Source organism: Pipistrellus hanaki (assembly GCF_964339955.1).
Source record: "Pipistrellus hanaki genome assembly, chromosome: 9".
NCBI classification, from domain to species: domain Eukaryota; kingdom Metazoa; phylum Chordata; class Mammalia; order Chiroptera; family Vespertilionidae; genus Pipistrellus; species Pipistrellus hanaki.
In genome coordinates, this window is record NC_140511.1 from 76,137,857 (window position 1) to 76,157,578 (window position 19,722).

General features: G+C 64.2%; 2 protein-coding genes across 3 annotated transcripts; one reads left to right on the forward strand and one right to left on the reverse strand.

Moving 5' to 3' along the window:
* Positions 1–4,419: 4,419 nt before the first annotated feature.
* On the forward strand, positions 4,420–10,570 carry CCDC86 (coiled-coil domain containing 86). The gene is made up of 4 exons (XM_084893696.1): positions 4,420–5,326; positions 7,246–7,375; positions 9,647–9,721; positions 9,832–10,570. The coding sequence occupies exons 1-4, from the start codon at positions 4,554–4,556 to the stop codon at positions 9,943–9,945; spliced, it is 1,092 nt and encodes a 363-aa protein (XP_084749822.1). The 5' UTR covers positions 4,420–4,553; the 3' UTR covers positions 9,946–10,570.
* Positions 10,571–11,450: 880 nt separating this feature from the next.
* On the reverse strand, positions 11,451–14,996 carry PTGDR2 (prostaglandin D2 receptor 2). Of its 2 annotated transcripts, XM_084893694.1 has the most exons (3): positions 14,879–14,996; positions 13,467–13,576; positions 11,451–13,031 (listed from the first exon to the last, which is right to left on the reverse strand). In XM_084893694.1, exon 3 carries the CDS (start codon positions 13,016–13,018, stop codon positions 11,855–11,857), a length of 1,164 nt encoding a protein of 387 aa, XP_084749820.1. In that variant the 5' UTR covers positions 13,019–13,031; positions 13,467–13,576; positions 14,879–14,996; the 3' UTR covers positions 11,451–11,854. The 2 variants fall into 2 exon arrangements, with proteins under 2 accessions (XP_084749820.1, XP_084749821.1); XM_084893695.1 differs by lacking the exon at positions 13,467–13,576 and having other exon boundaries at positions 14,879–14,914.
* Between the last annotated feature and the right edge of the window lie 4,726 nt (positions 14,997–19,722).

Sequence of the window (19,722 nt, forward strand, 5' to 3'; positions counted from 1 at the left end):
TCCTTCCTCTCTGGAATAAATATATATATATGAGGAACATTCACTCCCCGGTCCACCCCACCCTTCCCTGGCCTGCCTGAGCAGGGGACACACAGCGGAGGGAGACCTCGGAGGCCCCAGGCCGGGGGAGATCTTGTCGGGAGGGGAGGAGGGAAGCCGGTTTGGCCCTTTCCTGTGTCAGCAAAGCCTGCAGCTGCCTGAGGGGTCAGGGGAAGGGCTCAGCAGGTGCACAGCTGCCAGCTTCCCTGTTCCCTGGCCACGCCCTGGACAGCGGGATCTTCGCGCTCACCCAGGCCTGAGCTGAGGTCTCCGCCCCCTCTGTGGGACCCGAGACCTAAGCGCTGGGAGCATGAAGGAAAGGGGAACCTTCCAGATCAGTGTGGGATAAGACCCGGGCGATGACCCGCAGGTTCTGGCAGGCCTGCCTGCCGCTAGGCCCCTGAAGGGGGTGCTCACACACGCCTGGGGGTTGACTCCAAAGAGGCCAGGACAACACGCAGGGGGCAGGCGACAACACGCGCTTCCAGAAAGACCCACAGCTCAGAGCTGGGGGGTGGGGCTGGGACCAGGCCAAGGGTTTCTATTGGCTCGGGGTCGGGCCACAGGGATACGAAAGAAATCATGGAGTAGAGCCTGCCCAGTGGTTGAACTTGGACTTATGAACCAGGAGGTCCAGGTTCGATTCCCGGTCGGGGCACAGGCCGGGTTGTGGGCTCCATCCCCAGTGGGAGGTGTGCAGGAGGCAGCCTGTCAATGATTCTCTCTCATCATGGATGCTTCTCTCCCCCTCTCCCTCTCCCTTCCTCTCTGAAATCAATTAAAAAGGAAGAAAAAAAAAGTCGTGGCTCTGAAGGCAGGAGCCCAGGTGTGGATCCTAATCTACCATCTGTTTGCTGTGTGACCTTTACAAGGGTCCCCGGCCTCTCTGTGCCTCTGGGAGGAATAACAATAGCGCCCATTGACATCTGGCTCTGTTGACTAAAGAGTTTGCCGACCACGACCACTGCCTTAGGGAAAACGGCCAGTTTGCTCCCCCAGCCTCTTCACTGGTGCAGTGAGGTCAGCAGGAAGGGCCCAGGCTGACCTGGGGGTGGGGCAGCTGCTCTGGCCTGCAGCTGGGGAGCTGCGGGTCCCTCCAGGCAGGGCTGAGACCAGGATTGAAGTGCAAACAGTCTGCTCACAGAATGACCCCGGCAGCACCTACTGTGAGCAGTGAGGCGGGAACAGGAGGAAGCTAAAGGCACAGGAGTGGCAGGTGAGCTCGCAGGCAGGGCTCTCGGGGCTCTCAGTGGGGACCCCCAGGGGCCGGAAACCGACCCTGGTCTCACTAATAGAAAGATGTGGAAGGCTGGTCAACCTTGAAGCTCTAAAGCAGTGTTTCCCAAACTTCTCTCATGATGAGAATCACCTGGTGGAGTTGTTAAAACATACAACTAGAATTTTGGGGAACATATAGGTAAAATTGTATACGTAACTAGTGCTCTGAGAGAAGTTTGGGAAATGCTGCTAAAAGTCAGAGTCAACCACTCCTTATCTAATTGAGAAAATGGCATCAGAGTCAACTTCCCCATCAAATAATCATGTAAATCCTTACTGATATGATAACCCGCCTATTACCTGCCTAAGGGCTATGGGCGTATCCCAAACCTGCCTAAGGGTACTGGGTGGATCCCATAGCAGCCTCAATAAAAGGGGTCCCAAGGCCAGAGCCTGGCGGTAGTCCTCCCCCTAGAGGTGGACTCCCACCTGCTTCCCCACTTTCCCAAATTAACTCTTTTCCAGTCTCTTTTAATTTGTGTGCGGTCTTCTCCAGAAACCAGACTCTGAACAGGAATCCTGAACCACGTGGGATGTGATAAGGGATCCCACACCCAGGACCCTTCCTAGGAGGGCGGGGTGCTCGCGTGGACAGCAGAGGAGGGGAGGGAAGGGGGGGTGGCCAGAGTCCCAGCAGCGACCGCCAAGCCGGCCTTCCTGAGGTGGTCAGCAGTCAGCGTCTCCCAGGCCTGCACACAGCTCGGGCCAGAGTTGAGCGTCCTGGGCCAGAGGTCACCAGTGCCTGGGTTGACAGTGGGGCTCCACCGGATGCGAGGGGCACCAAGGGCCCCGCCTGTGAGACCCCTCCCCTCACAGCCCTGGAAGGCGCCCGGATTGCCCTCTAAGGTGCTTGAGCAGGGCTGGGGCTGGGGCAGAGGAGGGGCCCAGCAGCAGGGAGCGGGGCCTGACGCGGGCAGGGGCCGGGTGGGTGGATGGGGGTGGTGTCCAGTCCGGTCACACGTGCTGGGCGTGGCTGGCCTGTGGGGTCTCCGGCAGGTGCAGGACTGTAAGGAACTGAGAGCTGGGGCTGGAGGAGCTGGGCAAGGACCCGCCAGGCTGTTCTGCAGCGGGCACGGGAGCGCCCGGCGGGGCGGGGGCCGAGGCAAAGCCTCCCTGCGGGGCTTGCCCCGCCCAGGATCCGGAGGGCACGGAGTCCACAGAGGAGCCAGGGAGCCAGGGACTAGCCGAGCAGCTCGGGGCGCAGTCACTCCGATGGCAGGGAGGGGCGTTGGAGAGACCTGCCCCCCTTACCCTTGGGAGGTGACTTCATGGGTGCCCTGCTGGGGAGAGTGGGGGGGAGGGGAGGGGGAGGCTTAGGGATTCCCAGTCTACTTCCTCCTCCTCAGGACCCTTCCCTGAGCCTCCTCATCTCCTTGACCAGCTGCCAGGACGGGCTGGGCTCCCTCAGCCCCTGCAGATAACCCGGCAGGTGGGAGCTGTGCTGGGCCCTGCCCTTTGCCTCTGCGGGGAGGTGGGGAGGTGGGGGGTGGGAGCGCATCCTTGGATAACTTCCCAGCCCCCTCCCAGCTCTCCCGGGAAAAACAATGGTTTCTGAAAGAAGCCACGGCCGGGGCCAGGAGCCCTGGGTCCCAGAAGCCATGCCCAGGCGGCCAAGGACAGCCCTGGGAAGAGCTGGGATACGGTGGGCAACTTCCGAATGTTCTTCCTCAGCAAAACTTTGCTGCCAACGGGGAGGAGCAGGTCTGATCCTGGGCAAGGCTGCTGGCTGAAAGGAAGCTCAGCGGCCATCCACCCCGTGGCTGGAATGGGCAGAAGGGGCACCTGAGGGCGTGCAGCCTGGCTGAAGGCCCAGGCGAGCCAGGGCAAAGGGGTGCATCTTACCAGTGCCTCAACCCCACCCAGAGATGTTGCAAATGCTGAAAAGGGAGAGCCATAGTTTTATTTATTTTTAAAAATATATTTGTATTGATTTCAGAGAGGGAGAGGGAGAGGAACATTCATGATGAGAGTCATGGGTGGGCTGCCTCCTGCATGTCCCCTACTGGGGATGCCACCCAACGGGGCACGTGCCCTTTACTAGAATCAACCCAGGACCCTTCAGTCCACAGGAGGATGTTCTAACCACTTAGCCAGACCAGTCAGGGCAAGAGGCATACGTTGTATACTTCAGCTCAGGGCGGGAGAAGAGAAGGCAAGGCATGCACATTTATTTTTTATTTATTTTTTAAAATATATTTTATTGATTTTTTACAGAGAGGAAGAGAGAGGAATAGAGTTAGAAACATCGATGAGAGAGAATCATCGATTAGCTGCCTCTTGCACACCCCCTGGTGGGGATGTGCCCGCAACCAAGGTACATGCCCTTGATTGGAATCGAACCTGGGACCTTACAGTCCGCAGGCCGACGCTTTATACACTGAGCCAAACCGGTTTCGGCAAGGCATGCACATTTAACCCGTAACTCAAGACTAAGAGAGCTGAGCCGGTTTGGCTCAGTGGACAGAGCGTTGGCCTGCAAACTGAAAGGTCCCAGGTCAAGGGCACATGCCCGGGTTGTGGGCTTGATCCCCAGTGGGGGTTGTGCAGGAGGCAGCCGATCCATGATTCTCTTTCATCATTGATGTTTCTGTTCCCTCTCCCTTCCTCTCTGAAATCAATAAAAATATATTAAAAATAATTTTTTAAAAAAGATTAAGAGATCTCCCGCCTCCAGGACCTGCCAGGTCCCCGTCACTCGGGCGGGGAGGAGGGCTCCGACAGGGTCCGTTTAGATTAAGGTGACCAGACGTCCCTATTTTCAACAATCTGTCCCGCCCAAAGCGGACGTCTGGTCACCTTAGTTTAGATGCACTAAACCAGGGAAAGACCACCCACACGAAAAACTGAGGCCCAGGGAGGGTGGGGCCCCTACCCAGTTGCCCAGGAGTGGGTGAGCAGCAACGTGTCCACCTAGCTGTGCCTACGGGCTCCCTGGATCCTTTCCGGTTCTCTTCTCTCCAGGAAAGGGGTCTTCCTGCCCGTCCCTGCCTGCGCTTTCCCTTCCCTTCTGCAGACAGCATGTGACCTCAGGCTGGAGCTCCATCACAGCCAGGCGCGCCCAACGCTCGGCGCATGCGCCTAGTAAGCCCCGCCCCCCGCCGGCAACCAACATGGCCGCCCTGGCTACGGACGCTTCGGCCCAGCATGAACGTGGCGGCTCCTGACGTCATAGGACGGCGCCGGCCGCCCCGGAGCCCGCACGTGCGCTCGGGTTGGGGAGGTTTCCGGGCCGGGCCATGGACACCCCGCGGAGGCGCAGCCGGCGGCTGGGAGGCCTGAAGGCGGAGTCTCCCGGGAGCCCCACCGCGGTTCTGCGGGCGAGGCGAGCGCTTGCGGGATTCGAGTCGAACCCAGAGGAACCGAGGGAGCCCGCGTCTCCGCGGCCTGTGCGGCCGCCCGGCCTGGATTCCCCCGGACGCCAGCCGGAGACACGCCCGGGATCGCCCAGGCTGGGGCAGGGGGTAGGCCCGGGGTCCCCCCAGGGTCAGCAAGAGCCAGGCCTGGGGTACCCCCGGAGGGAGCCGGGTCCGGACCCGGGGTCCCCCCAGGGTCAGCAAGAGCCAGGCCTGGAGTCTCCCCGAAGACAGCCAGCGTCGAGTCCGGAGCGCCCCCGACGTGAGCCCCGGCCAGGAGGGGGGTCCCCGCAGGCCGTCCAGAGCCGCGGAGAGCCGGGCGCGAAGTTGGCCCCGACTGCGGAGGATCTGGCCCAGCCGCCGGGCCCGGGGTCACCCGAACCCCACCCCGGACAGCCAGCGCCGGGCCCGGAGCCCTCGTCGCCGCTGCAGGAGCCCGCACCCCCGCCACCCGGCTCCGCCCCGGGCCCGCACCTGCCGAGCCAGCCGCCTCCGGCCCGGGAGCCGGCGAGAGGTGGCCTTTGCCCAAAGAAGCGAAAAGGGTCCCCACCACGGGCCTCGGCGCCCAAGAAGCTGGAGGAGGAGGTGGCGGTTCCGTTAATCCCGAAGGGAAAGCCCAAGTCGGGGCGGGTGTGGAAGGACCGCGCCAAGAAGAGGTAAAGGGGGAGGGGCGGCCGGGTTTGGCGGGGTCTCGGGGGGCGGGCCCCGGCGCAGCCTGCAGGCAGCCTCCGGGTTGGACAGAGCTCACAGTAACGGGCGATTATCATCCGGAGGTGGTAGGTGCCCTAGGACCCCAGAAGAGTGACAGCTCGGCTGTTCTATGCTGCTTTCCCGGGTCCCTGTGGACCTCCCCACAGCACCCCACTGTGAGTGCATTTACCCCTGTCTGCCCGCCCCATGAGGAAGGGGAAGCAGGTCAGCAGCACTGCAGCTGGAGCGGTGAGGTCTGTTCACCCAGTTATCTGTGACATGATCTGTCTCTGAAACAGTGTTACCAACACAGGACATTGGACAGGCTAAGCATTGGCCAGGGTGAGCCTTCAAACAGGGACCAGCATGCATCCGGGTTTGCTCTACACATGAGCCCTGGGAGGCAGCCGATTTAGCCTCATGTTGCATGTGAGGAAACGGGGCTCTGCAGAGAAACCGGGGGTGCGCAGACCGCAGACTGTCGGGGTGAAAGAGAACCCGGTCAGGAGGCTGTTGCTCCAGCGTTAAAACACCTTCAGGGGCCGCAGGCAGGTCTGGGGGTGAGGGCCAAAGGTCACAGAGTTGATGTTGGGGGCCTTGGAGGAAGCAGCTCAGGGGCTGGCCAGTGAGCCCAGGAACCAGACAGCACCGGCTCCAGGTGTCAGCTAACGGGGTGTGGGGGCAGCAGTGGCTGCTGGAGGCCTGGCTCCCTGCTCTCGTGCCAAATGCCGCCTTCTGCACAGTGCTCCATGGACGTGCGTGGTGCCTCTTCTGAAGGGTGGTGTTTATTGAGTACCTACTGTGTGCAGAGCCCTGTGCTGAGGACTTCTGCAGCTCTGTCTCAGGGGATCTCCGCCAGCCTTCGGGATGGGAACAGTTCTCGTCTCCATTTACTGAAGCCCAGCTGCCTTGTGCGTTGTCACACAGGGCGGATTTAGGTCTCAAAACCCAGGCCGCCCTCCCATCCCCAGGCAGAGCGATGCTCTGGAACTGCACTGCCCAGGCCTTAGCCGTTTAAATTTAAGTGGATTAAAGTTAAAGTTAAAAATTAATTCCCTCGGTCACACCAAGCACAGGTCAGGTGCTCGGCCACCAGTGTGAGTGCTGGTGTCGGGTTGAACAGCGTGAACGTGGAGCATGGCTACTGCGGCGGGAGTTCTGCTGGAGCGCTGCTCTGGCTGCGCCCAGGTCCCCTGCCCGGCGGAGGGAGAAGGAGCAGTGGGGGGCATACTGGGGTCAGAGGCCGGCCGGGGATTGGGCGGGAGGAGGGAGCAGGACAGAACCAGGCGGAGGCGGGCAGGTGGGTGAAGGTACAGACTGGGTGCCGGACTCCAGGGAGCAAGGCGGGAGGAGGTGGCCCAGAAGAGCTGTGCTGACCCTCCCCGGGACGGCTCTCAGCTCTGGGCAGACCCCACCTGCGTGTCCTGGCACCTTGTGTGAGCCTTGGCCCAGAGGCGATCTCTCCTCCAGTGTTCACCTGGAGCCCCCGTGCTGTCATTTCTCCTGGAGAGGGGTTCCGGATCCTGACAACGTGCCCTCCAGGCCGCCCCGGGAGGGGGCGTTCCTGCCCGCCGGCCGCTGTGCCTGGGGAGAGCAGCAGGGCTTCGCGGCGGAGGCTGGTGCCTGGTCTCTGGGGCCACCAGCAGGGATTCGGGAATGGGGGCTGGGGGCTGGGCTTGCTCCTCTGGAACGGACAGAACTGGAGCCCCACCTTAGAGGCTTAGGACACGGCAGGCAGTCTAGGGGAGCCCGGGTCTGTGACCTGGGGGTGACTGCCCACACGCAGGCAGTGGGAGGTGGTTCTGACCGGGTTGGAGGAAAGAGCCAGAGCTGGGGGAGAAGCCGGGTGCAGCACAGGACCCCACAAGCTCCCCCCCACCCCCAGGTTCTCCCAGATGGTGCAGGACAAGCCCCTGCGTACCTCCTGGCAGCGGAAGATGAAGGAGCGGCAGGAGAGGAAGCTGGCCCGGGACTTCGCACGGCACCTGGAGGAGGAAAAGGAACGGCGCCGGCAGGTGAGGGCAGAGCCGGCGTCTGCTGGGAGGGGGTGTCTGCTGGGGGGGCTGTCTGCTGGGAGGGGGTGTCTGCTGGGAGGGGGTGTCTGCTGGGAGGGGTGTCTGCTGGGAGGGGTGTCTGCTGGGAGGGGGTGTCTGCTGGGAGGGGGGTCTGCTGGGGGGGTGTCTGCTGGAGAAGGTGTCTGCTGGGAGGGGGTGTCTGCTGGGGGGGTGTCTGCTGGAGAAGGTGTCTGCTGGGAGGGGGTGTCTGCTGGGGGGGTGTCTGCTGGGAGGGGGTGTCTGCTGGAGAAGGTGTCTGCTGGGAGGGGGTGTCTGCTGGGAGGGGTGTCTGCTGGAGAAGGTGTCTGCTGGGAGGGGGGGTGTCTGCTGGAGGGGGTGTCTGCTGGGAGGGGGTGTCTGCTGGGAGGGGTGTCTGCTGGAGGGGGTGTTGCTGGGAGGGGGTGTCTGCTGGAAGGGGGTGTCTGCTGGAAGGGGGTGTCTGCTGGGAGGGGGTGTCTGCTGGGGGGGTGTCTGCTGGGAGGGGGTGTCTGCTGGAGAAGGTGTCTGCTGGGAGGGGGGGTGTCTGCTGGAGGGGGTGTTGCTGGGAGGGGGTGTCTGCTGGGAGGGGTGTCTGCTGGAGAAGGTGTCTGCTGGGAGGGGGTGTCTGCTGGAGAAGGTGTCTGCTGGGAGGGGGTGTCTGCTGGGGGGGTGTCTGCTGGGAGGGGGTGTCTGCTGGAGAAGGTGTCTGCTGGGAGGGGGTGTCTGCTGGGAGGGGGTGTCTGCTGGAGAAGGTGTCTGCTGGGAGGGGGTGTCTGCTGGGAGGGGGTGTCTGCTGGGAGGGTGTGTGTCTGCTGGGAGGGGGTGTCTGCTGGAAGGGGGGTGTCTGCTGGGAGGGGGTGTCTGCTGGGAGGGGGTGTCTGCTGGAGAAAGTGTCTGCTGGGAGGGGGTGTCTGCTGGGAGGGGTGTCTGCTGGGAGGGGTGTCTGCTGGAGAAGGTGTCTGCTGGGAGGGGGTGTTGCTGGGAGGGGTGTCTGCTGGAGAAGGTGTCTGCTGGGAGGGGGTGTCTGCTGGGAGGGGGTGTGTCTGCTGGAAGGGGGGGTGTCTGCTGGGAGGGGGGGTGTCTGCTGGAGGGGGTGTTGCTGGGAGGGGGTGTGTCTGCTGGGAGGGGGGGTGTCTGCTGGGAGGGGGGGTGTCTGCTGGAAGGAGGAAGGCGGGCTGGCCGGGAGCAGTGCAGTCTGGTACCATGGGGCAGGGAAGGTGGAGGGAGGTCCAGTGTAGCCCTGGCTCTGCGGCTCGGGGATGGGGAAGCCCCAGCGGCCACACAGAGAAAGTGAGGCCGTGGCGAGGGCCAGTGATGCTCAGGGGACCCGGGCTGCCTGGGGACCCGCCACCTGGTGATCCCAGGGCCCCGGAGGAATGAATGCCTGACCCAGGCTCCGGACCCGCCTGCCTGTGTGGGGGGGAGCCCGTCACTCGGGGCCCATCGGTCGTCTGTCCCCGGATTCGGGCGCCCCAGTGCCGAGGTCCTTAGAAGGAGCGGCTGTCGCCTGCGTGAAGGCCTTATCTCACTTCCTAGCAGCTGCTCCTTGTTGTGCAAGAGGCCTCCTGCCTGGGAGCCCAGGTTTCACTTCTCATTTCTTACCAGGCCCAGGCCACACCTGCCCGCTCAGTTCCCAAAGCCAGGCGGGCCCCTGGCCGTGCAGCAGCCTGGACGCCTCCCCCCCCAGCAGGGACGGCACCCAGCGAAGCTGGAAATGGGCTTCCGCTCCCAACAGTCCCCTCCATCCCTCTGGGCATTCCCATGGCCGGCTAACACAGGCCAGCTCAGTGCCTCCCCTCGTTCCTCCGAACAAGCTTAGGGGGGCATTCTCATTGTAAAGATGGGGTGAAGCACAGAGGTGAACTCCTTGGCCAAGGTCACCCCTTAAGAAGTAGCCGAGCCAGGATTCGAACCAGAGCCTCTTTGCTGTGGCCTCCATCCTTCCCAACCCCGCACCTGGGCACCTGGACTTCCGGGCAGAGGGTGGGGGTGAGGAGACCCCCCCAGGGGCCTCTGTCTACATGTGCCTGCGTCCCCGCAGCCCCGTCCAAGCCTCTGTCCTCAGCTGCCTCCCAGGTGCCCACCTTCTCAGGCGGAGCCAGGACCTTCCCCCACGGTGGTCCTCCACCTGCCCCCCACCAGGGCCCGGGAGGAGCCCTGCCCTCCTCCCCAGGAACTGCCAGCGCTCCCTCGGGGGCCTGAGAGCCGGGCTGCCTCACCCCGACCTGTTCCCTCCCCCCTCCGTGCACCCAGGAGAGGAAGCAGCGCCGCGCCGAGAACCTGAGACGCCGCCTGGAGAACGAGCGCAAGGCCGAGGTCGTCCAAGTGGTGAGCGCTGGGCCCTGCCTCCTGCCCTCCCTGCCGCCACCCAGGCCTCCCTCTTCCCGGGGAGCAGGGGAGACGCCAGCCTCATGGCTGCTCTGCCTTTTCACCCCCAGATCCGAAACCCTGCCAAGCTGAAGCGGGCGAAGAAGAAGCAGCTGCGCTCCATCCAGAAGCGGGACACGCTAGCCCTGCTGCAGCAGCTGCCCCGGCCGGCGGCCCAGGACTGAGCCGGACAGTGAGCCTGGAGCAAGCACACGCCTTCACATACCCCCGCCGGGCCGCACTCCTCTGGCCCGGGAGAGGAAGCCGCTCCGGTGGGCCTTGAGTTCCGGGCTCGGGCGTGTCTCTGGGAGACAGTCTGGAGGGAGCCGGGCCCTGGCAGAGGTTGGGGGCTGGGCCAGGGGAGGATCAGCTTCCCAGCGGCTCCCCTTCTCCCCCCCCCCCTCCCCCAAGTGCCTTCAAGCTCAGGAGAGCCATTCTTCTGCCTCCTGAGGGAGCTCAAGGGTGACCCCCCCAAATGTGCATGTTCTGTGTCAAGGTCCGGGCCCTCCCAGACCAGGAGGCCGCAGGGAGAGCCCAGCTCCCCATCCCTTCCCGAGCCGCTCTGGGCGCCTCTGCACCCACTGAGCCCAGCTCCACCCACTTTCAACACTGAAGGGTGAAGACGGGAGGTGGCGGGGTCCCCTCCAGCCCCCTCTCCTGTACCAGCCTCTGAGAAGCCCCAAAGATGTGCCGAACTCATGCCCATCCAGGCTACAAGCATATTTATTGAGCACCTGCTGTATACAGGCAGAGTCAGGTGCCGGGGAGCTCTCGCTCCGGGGAGGAGACAATAAACGAGTGGATCACTCAGCGGCGGTGGCAGCAGTGCGGTGATTACAGGGGCGGGGTGGGGAGAGGGGCTTGGGCGAGGGGTTCTATGGCTGGCTGCTCCTCAGTTTCCAGCGGCTGCAGTTTGCCGGGCTCCGGCTGTGGCTGCCCTCCCTGGTCCTGGGCAGCACACCTGCCTGCCCGACTCCAGGGACCCGCCAGGTGGCCCAGGGAGCACTTTGCCCACCAAACACTGGCACCAGCTCTGCCAGGTGCAGAGCTGAACGCGCAGTCTCCCCTCGAGTCCTCGGCAGGCAGAGGAGAGAGACCTGCTATCCCCCTGGGGCACACGCGCCCCTGAGTGGTCAGAGGTGGGCGCTGCAAGGATCTTGGGGTGACCAGCATTGCCATGCGGTGTGCCATGGGACACTGGGCACCCAAAGGTGTCGCACTAGCTAGGAAATAACGGCTGTGACCCCGGCAGCTGCTGTCCCCATGGAAACACGGAAGACTGACACCCACTGCACTATGGCTAGCTAGCCTCGTTTCCCAAACACTTGACTATGGCACCCCTTTGCTCTCCCACCTGTAAATGCTCGGTGCTGGGCCAGCGCGTGGAGAGGGACCCCAGTCAGCATGTCCATTAGTGGGGTGCCGGCTGTGCTCTCACCACCACACAGTAACCGAGCGGTGATGCTCCGCGGTCAGCGGGCAGACCCTGCTCTGGGCCTGTCGCTGACCTCCCTGCACCTCCATTTGTGCATCTGTAGCAACGGCCTAAAAGGATCTGTCCATCCCGAATGTGGGCAGAGCGTCCGGCTCCATCACCATTGGCCTGGACTGGAACAGTGCTCCCCAACCTTCCTCACTTCTCTACTCCAAAAACCACATCACTAGTTTCTATAAAAAAAAAAAAACCATTTCTCATCCCCAACCCCCCACCCCCCAATCTGGTAAAGTTGGGCCCCAAGGAGATGCGTCCTGTGTGCCTTACGGCGCCGCTGCCCCAGTATGAGGGCTTGGGTCACCTATGTGGTGGGTGGCCCAGCGGCGCTGGGTGGACATTGCCTCGGGGTAGGGCTTAGCCATGCAGGTCCCGGCTCCCCGCCCGCCGCTGGCAGACTGCACGGAGGCCCCTGGCGGCGCGCCCAGGGAGGTGTACGGTGGCTTTAGCTTGCGGAAAGGGCTTCACTGGGTCCGGGGGCACTTTAAAATGCAGATCCCCGTGCCTGCCCCTGGGACCCGCTCTCCGAGGCCGCGCCGGGGATCTATTGTACATTCTAACACGGTGCCTGCGCTGGGGGGACGGCGGTGCCGGCCGCGCCTCTAGCTGGAGGTGTTGCTCAGCGCCCGGTTCAGGGGGCCCTCCTCCTCCCGGGACCCTCCGCCCTTGGCGGGCGGCGCCGCGCGGCCCCCCCGCAGCCAGCCCAGCAGGCGCGCGGGCCGGGGCGCGGGGGCGGCGGCGGAGGAGGAGCCGCGGCGCAGGCTGCCGCCCAGGTCGTCCTCCACCAGCACGCTCTCCAGCACGCTCCGCAGCGAGCGCCGCAGCTTGCGCAGCATGTCGGGGCAGGTGAGCACGTAGAGCAGCGGGTTGAGCACGCTGTTGAAGAAGGCCAGGCTGGTGACGAAGGGCAGCCCGCGCCACACGAGCGGCCGCAGCGCGGGCTGGCCGTGCGCGCGCACCTCCAGGAGGCTGAAGACGTGGTAGGGCCCCCAGCAGAGCGCGAAGGCCGCCACCACGGCCGCCACGAGGCGCACGAAGCGGCCGGAGCGCGGGCGGCCGCGGTGGCGCAGGCGCGCGCTCACGGCCAGGTGGCTGGCGGCGATGACGGCCAGCGGCGCCAGGAAGGCCAGCAGGAACTTGCTGACCGCCAGCCCCACCTGGCGCGCGTGGCACGTGGCGTCGCGGTCGGGCCCGGGGCTCAGCAGCAGCAGGTTGTAGTAGCACATGATGCGGCCGTCCCGCCGCGGGATGGTGTCCCGGAACACGTAGTAGGGCACCGTGTTGAGCGCCGCCAGCGCCCAGAGCGCCAGGCACACCCTGTGGGCGGCCGCCACGGTGCGGTGGTTCTGCGCCCACACGGGCCTCAGCGCCTGCAGGCAGCGGTCCAGGCTGATGGCGCTGAGCAGGAAGCCGCTGGCGAACATGTTGAGGAAGAAGACGGACGAGTGCAGCTTGCAGAAGGTGGTGCCCAGCTCCCACGAGTGTCCCACGGCCAGGAAGTAGGTGAAGAAGGGCAGGCTGGCGGCGGCCAGCAGGTCGGACAGCGCCAGGTGCAGCACCCAGGTGGTGACCACGGTCTGGCGCATGCGGCAGCCCACCAGGAAGAGCACCAGCCCGTTCTCCGCCAGGCCCAGCAGCGCGGCCAGCCCGTGCAGCACCACGGACGCGTGGTCCATGTAGCGGATGCTCGAGTTGCTGTGGCCCTGCAGGTGGCTCATGTGCTCCACGAGCGGGCACAGCGGCCTCGCCGTCACGTTGGCCAACATGCTGGGCACCGCCCTGGGGAGAAGCAGGCACGGAGGTGGGCAGGGCTGGGCGACAGGGGGCCCCGGCCAGGAGACGGGGATCTGACTCAGAATGGGATTGGCGAGGCCCCTTCCCAGCTCCCTACGCTGACCGCACAGCCTGGGGCGAGCCCTCCACCTCCCTCCGTGTACCGTGCATGCCAGGCTTAACGTGACCTCGCTCAGGGGGTGGGAGTGAATGAGCTCACATACAGAAGCGTGTGGAACGGGGCAGCGTGGCCGTCATTAAGCAGCTGGCCCAAGCTCACACGGAGACCTGGGAACAAGGTCCGGCCCGCAGGACCCCTTTCCCTGACCCCGGAGAACCAGAGGCTGAGGCAGCCCCTCAGGGCAGGGGGTTCCGCGGGCCGGGGGGACCGAGCCTGTGCCTTTAAGGGATGCCGTCCCCCCACCCACAGCAGCCTCTGACCTTGCCTCTGCGGAGTCTCCTTGGGGCCCTCTGCTCCCACAGTGGCAGCCGGTTGGGTGTGTTGACAGTAAATAAAGGAGCCAGCCCCTCCTCCGATGGCTGAAGAGGAACTAAGATAAGAGAGGGGAGGACTAAGCAGGAGGAACTGCCTGCCTGCTGGGCCTCCAGTAGAAGCCCCCCGCCCCCCCCCTGTGGGCGCACGCCCCCCCTAACCCCCCTCCCCCCGCCCGGTGGGAGCTGCAGCAGTGGCCGCCGGCCCCAGGGAACCCCGCCTGCTCTCATTCATTCACCGGGCAGTGCGCTCCGGCCGCAGATGCTGGAGAAGCCGGCCTCCGCGGGTGAGACCTGACCATCTGAGGGCCGAGGAGGCGGGGCCAGTGGCAGGCGGGCGGGGGACTCGGGCTGCCAGGGCCCCCAGGCACACCAGGACTCTGGTAGGTTTCCTACGCGGACGCTCTCTTGCTTCTCCCCGTCCCATTGTGCAGATGAGAAAACTGAGGCTGGAGCCTTTAACGTGCCCCAAAGCCACCCAAACAGTACAGACGAGAAGAGAAGTGACAGGCTAGCGCTCAGCCCGATTTCTTTCCTCTCCCTCGGCTCCGGCTCCGAGTGAGAGAGGAGGGAGGAGGAAGTGGGGGGAGGGTATCCCTCTTCCCAGGGGAAACCCCGTTGGCTGGGATGAGAAGGTCCACCCTCTTTGCCAGGAACCACGTTCCTTTGCCGGGTGAGGTCCTGGGAGGTCGATCTAGAATGTTCCTGGGGGTGAGCCCCTGGCACTGGGATGAGGAGGTGGTGGGCAGCTGTGGGCCGTGCTCCCTGCGAGAATTCACGCTTCCTGAGCGGCAGTGCGTGGAGCAATCACACAGCGACCTGTGCAGCCCACTTCTCGGAAGAGGAACTGAGGCTCGGAGCAGCAGCTTGCCCCGGGGCCAGTGCGGCGCCGGGCTCTCCCGGCCGGCCAGCGGGCAGTGAGCCATCCCCTCTGCGCCGCGACACCCCCCGCCGCCCAGCAGCTGCTGGCCCGGTCCTTGGGGGTGCAGAGCCTCGTGGGGAGCAGCCAGGTGGGCCCCCTGGCTGTGCAGTCAGCCCCGCCTCGGGCCCCGGAGGGAGCCCAGCATGACCCTGCCTTGTTAGGGGCTGGAGCCGAGAACGCGAGCTTTGGGGTCAGAGACCTGGGTCTCATCCCGATGCCCCGACATTCTGGCGGGTGAACTGGGGTCTGCTACCCCAAGACTGCTGTGCTCCCGGTTAATGCTGGAGAGACGCGGCCCCTCCTCTGAACAGCAAGCCCCCTCCCGTCTTTGCAAACCCAGCCCTCTGCCCTCCTGGCGGGGACAGTCTCCCCCCGGAGAAACTCCTCTCAGGGGCCCAGAGAGGGCACTCACTGCCCGGCCTGGCCTCCGCCTCCTTACCTGGCACAGAGGAGCGGGGAGGGGGGCACGGCCCCAGCCCTGAGGCAGGCAGTCCTGGAGGCAGCCAGCCGAGCGCTGTTAGGAGGCGGCAGCGAGTGAGGCTGAGGGAGGAAATCCTCTCAGCCCGAGTGTGTGTGTGTGTGTGTGCGTGCGTGTGCGTGTGTGTTTAGGGGTGGGGTCGGGGAAGGCGGGGATCTCGGAGAGCGGTTGTCACAGGTGTCCTAGGAACGTTCATCTGCTCAATGGGGAAGGGACCTACTGCTGGCAGCCCCGCTTCCTGCCCCCCCCTGTCTACCCCCCCCCCCCCCCCCGGCTTCCCTCCGTGTTTCTCCCCGTCCCCGGACAAAGGAGACGCTACAGAAGCCAGTGCACGTGCCCGTGGAGACAGGTGTGTGGCCACGTGCAGAGGCAGGTGCTTGTTAAACAGCTTTTACTGATGGATTTCAGAGAGGGAGAGAGAGACTGTTGTTCCACCTATTGGTGCGTTCACTGTTTGCTGCTTGGATGTGCCCTGGCCAGAGATGGAATCTGAAACCTTGGCGCATCGGGACGAAGCTCTAACCTCCTGAGCTGCCCGGCGGGGCCCAGGGGGCGCTGTGGAGAGTGGCCGGCATGGAGGAGGGCAGGAGGAAGGAGTGTCTTGTCCACCCCACCGCCCTGGGCAGCCCTCTCGGACCCGGGCATCCTCTGAGGGGTCCGGCAGCTCCAGTGCCGGCTCAGGAGGGGCCCCCAGGGCTCTGGGGCCAGGAAGGCAGGGCGGGGCAGTGGGAAGCGCAGGGCCTTGCTGCCTGCCCCACCCCTGCAGCCCTGCCCCGAGGTGAGCGCGCCCCTTGCTGGGCCCCTTTTTGGCATTTGTGAACAGAGCAACAGTGTCTGCCTCCAAGGCTGTGCCAGGAGGTGCCCTCACTAAGCGCTGGCACACAGTAGGTGCTTATACAAGTCCTTTATTTCCCTCTGGAGGAGCAGTGGGCACAGGCGTAGGGTGAGGACAATATAGCTTTTATTTAGAATGCCCTCGGATCGATTTTTAAAAAATAAAGTAACATGCCCTAGGATGTGAGGACTGGACTGTGACGTGTGCATTGAAGGGTCCTCGGTCTTTACTCCCCGGGGCTGACGAAGCTTCAGGGCCATGGACCCTACTTTCAGTGCCCGGAGATACAGGGGCACAGGCTAAGCCCTGGCCGGCGGCCCAGTGGTTAGAGCCCTGGCCCGTGCACCAAGGAGTCCTGGGCTCCGTTCCCCGTCAAGGGCACATACCTGGGTTGCAAGGTCGATCCCTGGCCCCAGTGGGGGCCTGAGGGGGAGGCAACCAATCAATGTGTCTCTCTTTCCCCCTCTCCCCTCCCTTCCACTCTCTAAGGAAACCACCACCAACAGCAGAAACATGTTGAGAACTCAGCACCCCCACATCAGGGCTAAGGGTGCCCCTGTGGGCCCGACTCAGCAAGCTGAGCCCACAGCCGGAGCCCGCGGTCCCGAGGGAAGCGTGAGTGACAGGACCTGTGCTGGGGCCTCCTCGCGGGAGCCGCGAGGGCCGACGGGGAAGAGGCTGATGGTCCCAGTCCTCGGCCCGGACTGTCCTCCTCCATCAAAGGGCTCTGCCTCCCACAGGCCCTGCCTGTAGCCCCTCCCTCCCCCCGCCTGCCGACCCCGGGCATCCCCTGCAGCCAGGGCAGCAGGGGAGCTGCCAGCACCGATCGGGCACTGCCCGCCAGGCCAGGAGACCTCGGCAACTCCCTCCCCGGCCCCGAATCACGGTTCCTCCCTCGGCAGCCCCTGCCCAAGCGCGGGGTGGTGTGCAGACTGCCCCCCGGACTGAGAAGGACCCCCTTCCCGCGGAGAACCAGCCAGGGCGAGTCCTGGCTGGGCAGGCACAGCCTCCTTCCTCCCCCGGGACCCTCCCCACCAAGGCCCCCTGCCTCTGAGCCCCCTCCTCTGTCCCTCCTTCAACTCTCCCAGTGGCACCCCTTCTGGTGGGGAGACCCTCACTCCTGGCCCTCCTGCAGCCCGTTTCCCGTCCTCCCATCGCTGGTGAACGTGACTGAACGGGAGCGTGCACTCCAGATGCGAGGCCCCGGGGCTTTCCGAAGAAGCAGCGTGGTGTTTATTTTTGTGGGCTCCCACCGTGGGAACCGGCCGCCCCAGCATGCACTGCAGCCAGCAGGAACCCACTGTTGCCACGTGGAGGATGGACGGATGGACGGACTCCAGGAGGGCCGGACCCAGAGCAGGGTGGGGTGGTGGGGTGAGGGGGCCTTCCCTCCGGAGCAGTGAGCAGCGTGGACTCCAGGTCTCTCAGCTCCCCTGGCCACCGGCCTCCCTGCCCCCCACAGCCCACCCCCTGCCCCCCACCAACGCCCATCTGGGTCCGGGGAAGCCCTGGTCCCAGGAGAGAGGGACGCACACAGGAGGAATGACAGCGGTGAGGAGCAGTGGCAATGCCCCCGACCAAGTCCTGTGTTCACAGAGAGAAACGGGGTTCCCACCTCACCCCAGGCGCCACTCCCGTCGGCGGCCCCAGGACAGCCCCGTGGGAAGTGCTGGGGCCAACATGTCCCCACCCCCAACCCCCACCCCCTGCAGCCCGCCTGTGCAGGTCTGATCAGTGCCCCCACCCCCACCCCGGCCCCCCATGCACATGCGGAAGCCCTGAGCCGCGGCCTCAGACTGCAGCCCCCTGGAGACGGGCACTCAGCGGCCTCAGACTGCGGCCCCCTGGAGACGGGCGCTCAGCGGCCTCAGACTGCGGCCCCCTGGAGACGGGCGCTCAGCGGCCTCAGACTGCGGCCCCCTGGAGACGGGCGCTCAGCGGCCACAGACTGCGGCCTCCTGGAGATGGGCGCTCAGCGGTGATGGAGCTCACACGAGGCCCTGAGGGTGGCGGGAACCCCTCCGACCCGACGGGGGTCCCAGTAAGAAGTGGAAATTTGGACGCACGAAGACGTGCCTCTCAGCGTCCAGAACTCAGGCGACGGCATCCGTTCCAGCCCCCGTTTCCGTGTGGCAGGGCCGCGGCCGCCCAGGCCCCACCTGCCTCTCACCAGGAGGAAGCGGCAGAGAAGCCCAGCGCGCCCGGCCTGCACGCCCCGAGGTGTCTGTCTAGGGGGTGCCGGAGGGAGGGTGACGGGGACCCTCCCAGGTAGGAGGCGGCCAAGGCGGCGAGTCCCTGACCTTGGACGGGCCCCGGTCTAGGAAACAGACACGCACGAGAACATGCCCTCCTCCTGGCTATAAAGTCCTCATTCCCGCAGTGGACGGACCGAGGGCGTGAGGTTTGCAGATTACACAACTGGGTACAGCAGTGCTGATCCCCTGATTTTTATCGGTGACTGTGGTTGCTTGTTTTTAAGAAATAGGCATTAGAGGCCTTACGGGGCGGGAAGGACCAGCTGTGACTACGGACGACTCTCTGATGGCACGTGAGTGAGTGAGTGTGTGTGTGTGTGTGTGTGTGTGGACCGAGAGTCAGAACACCAGCTCCAGCTGGAGGAATCTGGGCGGAGGGTATCTGGCAGTGGTTGGCAAACTCTTAGTCAGCAGAGCCAAACGTCAAGAGGACCACGATTGAAATTTCTTTTTGAAAGCCACATTTTTTTAAACGTAAACTTATAACGCCACTTCTTCAACACAGCCTCGCCCAGGTCGTGGTATTTTGTGGAAGAGCCACACTCAAAGGGCCAAAGAACCGCATGTGGCTCGAGAGCCGCGGTTTGCCGACCACAGGATAAGGGAATTCTTTGCAGTGAGTCTGAAATTCTTTTTTTCAAATATATTTTTATTGATGACAGGAAACATCAATGAGGAGAGAGAACCATGGATCCAATGCCTCCTGCAGGCCCCACACTGGGGATCTGGCCCACAACCCGGGCCTGTGCCCTGACCGGGGAATCAAACCACTCTGCCTCCTGGTTCACAGGCCAGTGCTCAGTCACTGAGCCGCACGGCTGAATAAAGAAAAATTTATTTTAGATTGGGGTCCGGGGTGAGAGCGAGAAACGTCTACGTGAGAGAGAAAAACATCGATCCGATGCCTCCACCACACACCCTGGACCCCACCTCTGGGTGCACCAATGCACACCAACCACAAGGATTTAAAAAAAAAAACAGGCAACCCCGATTCCGGACTGTTCAGTCAGGGGCTCTGGCCTCTTTTCCCTTCGATCGCAAAATAGACAACAGCTGCCACAACGGTAGCTGCCCGGCATGAATTAATCAAAATGATACTTTTAATTTTTTTTGTCAGATCAGCCAAAAATCTGTGTTTGGGGCGTGCCACGCGGAGACAGAGGTTGAAAATCACTGCATCGCCACAGATGCCACCCAGCGAGCATTATCAGCCCCGGCTCTCACACAGGAAACCAAAGCTCAGGCGAGCAAGGGCCCCACCGCCTGCAGGGGCCAGGGCGGACCCAGCCCCACCCACCCCTGGGCACTGGCACCTGCTGGGCGGGACTCTGCCAGGCCTTGGGCCACGAGTGGCGGGAAGCCAGGGGGTGACATCCTCTGAGGATGACTGCCAGGAACGGCCCCCCGCCCTGGGCTGGGCCCCGGTGTTGGGCTAAGGAGCCGTGGCCATCCGTCCATCGTGAGCAACGGGAGTCCATGCCCTGCTTTCCCTCTCCTGCCCAGGACCACCGGGAGGCGTGCCACCAAGTCCCTCCTTCCCTTGGCTTTTGTGAGCAGGAGCCGTGGTCAGAGTGGCCTCAGCTCTCGGAGAGCGCTGCGAGGGGCTCCTTGCTCCCCTGCGGCCCGTCCAGCTGCAAGCTTTTAGGGCCTCCCCCGCGGCTGCAAGCTTTTAGGGCCGGGCCAGGGCTCGGGCTGGTCTCGGGGCCTGAGGAATG

Coding starts and splice junctions, on each gene's coding strand:
- PTGDR2 (XM_084893694.1), bottom strand. CDS start 13,018: ATGTTGGCCAACGTGACGGCGAGGCCGCTGTGCCCGCTCGTGGAGCAC.
- CCDC86 (XM_084893696.1), top strand. CDS start 4,554: ATGGACACCCCGCGGAGGCGCAGCCGGCGGCTGGGAGGCCTGAAGGCG. Junction 7,376..9,646: donor AAAAGGAACGGCGCCGGCAG/GTGAGGGCAGAG, acceptor CCGTGCACCCAG/GAGAGGAAGCAGCGCCGCGC. Junction 9,722..9,831: donor AGGCCGAGGTCGTCCAAGTG/GTGAGCGCTGGG, acceptor TTTCACCCCCAG/ATCCGAAACCCTGCCAAGCT.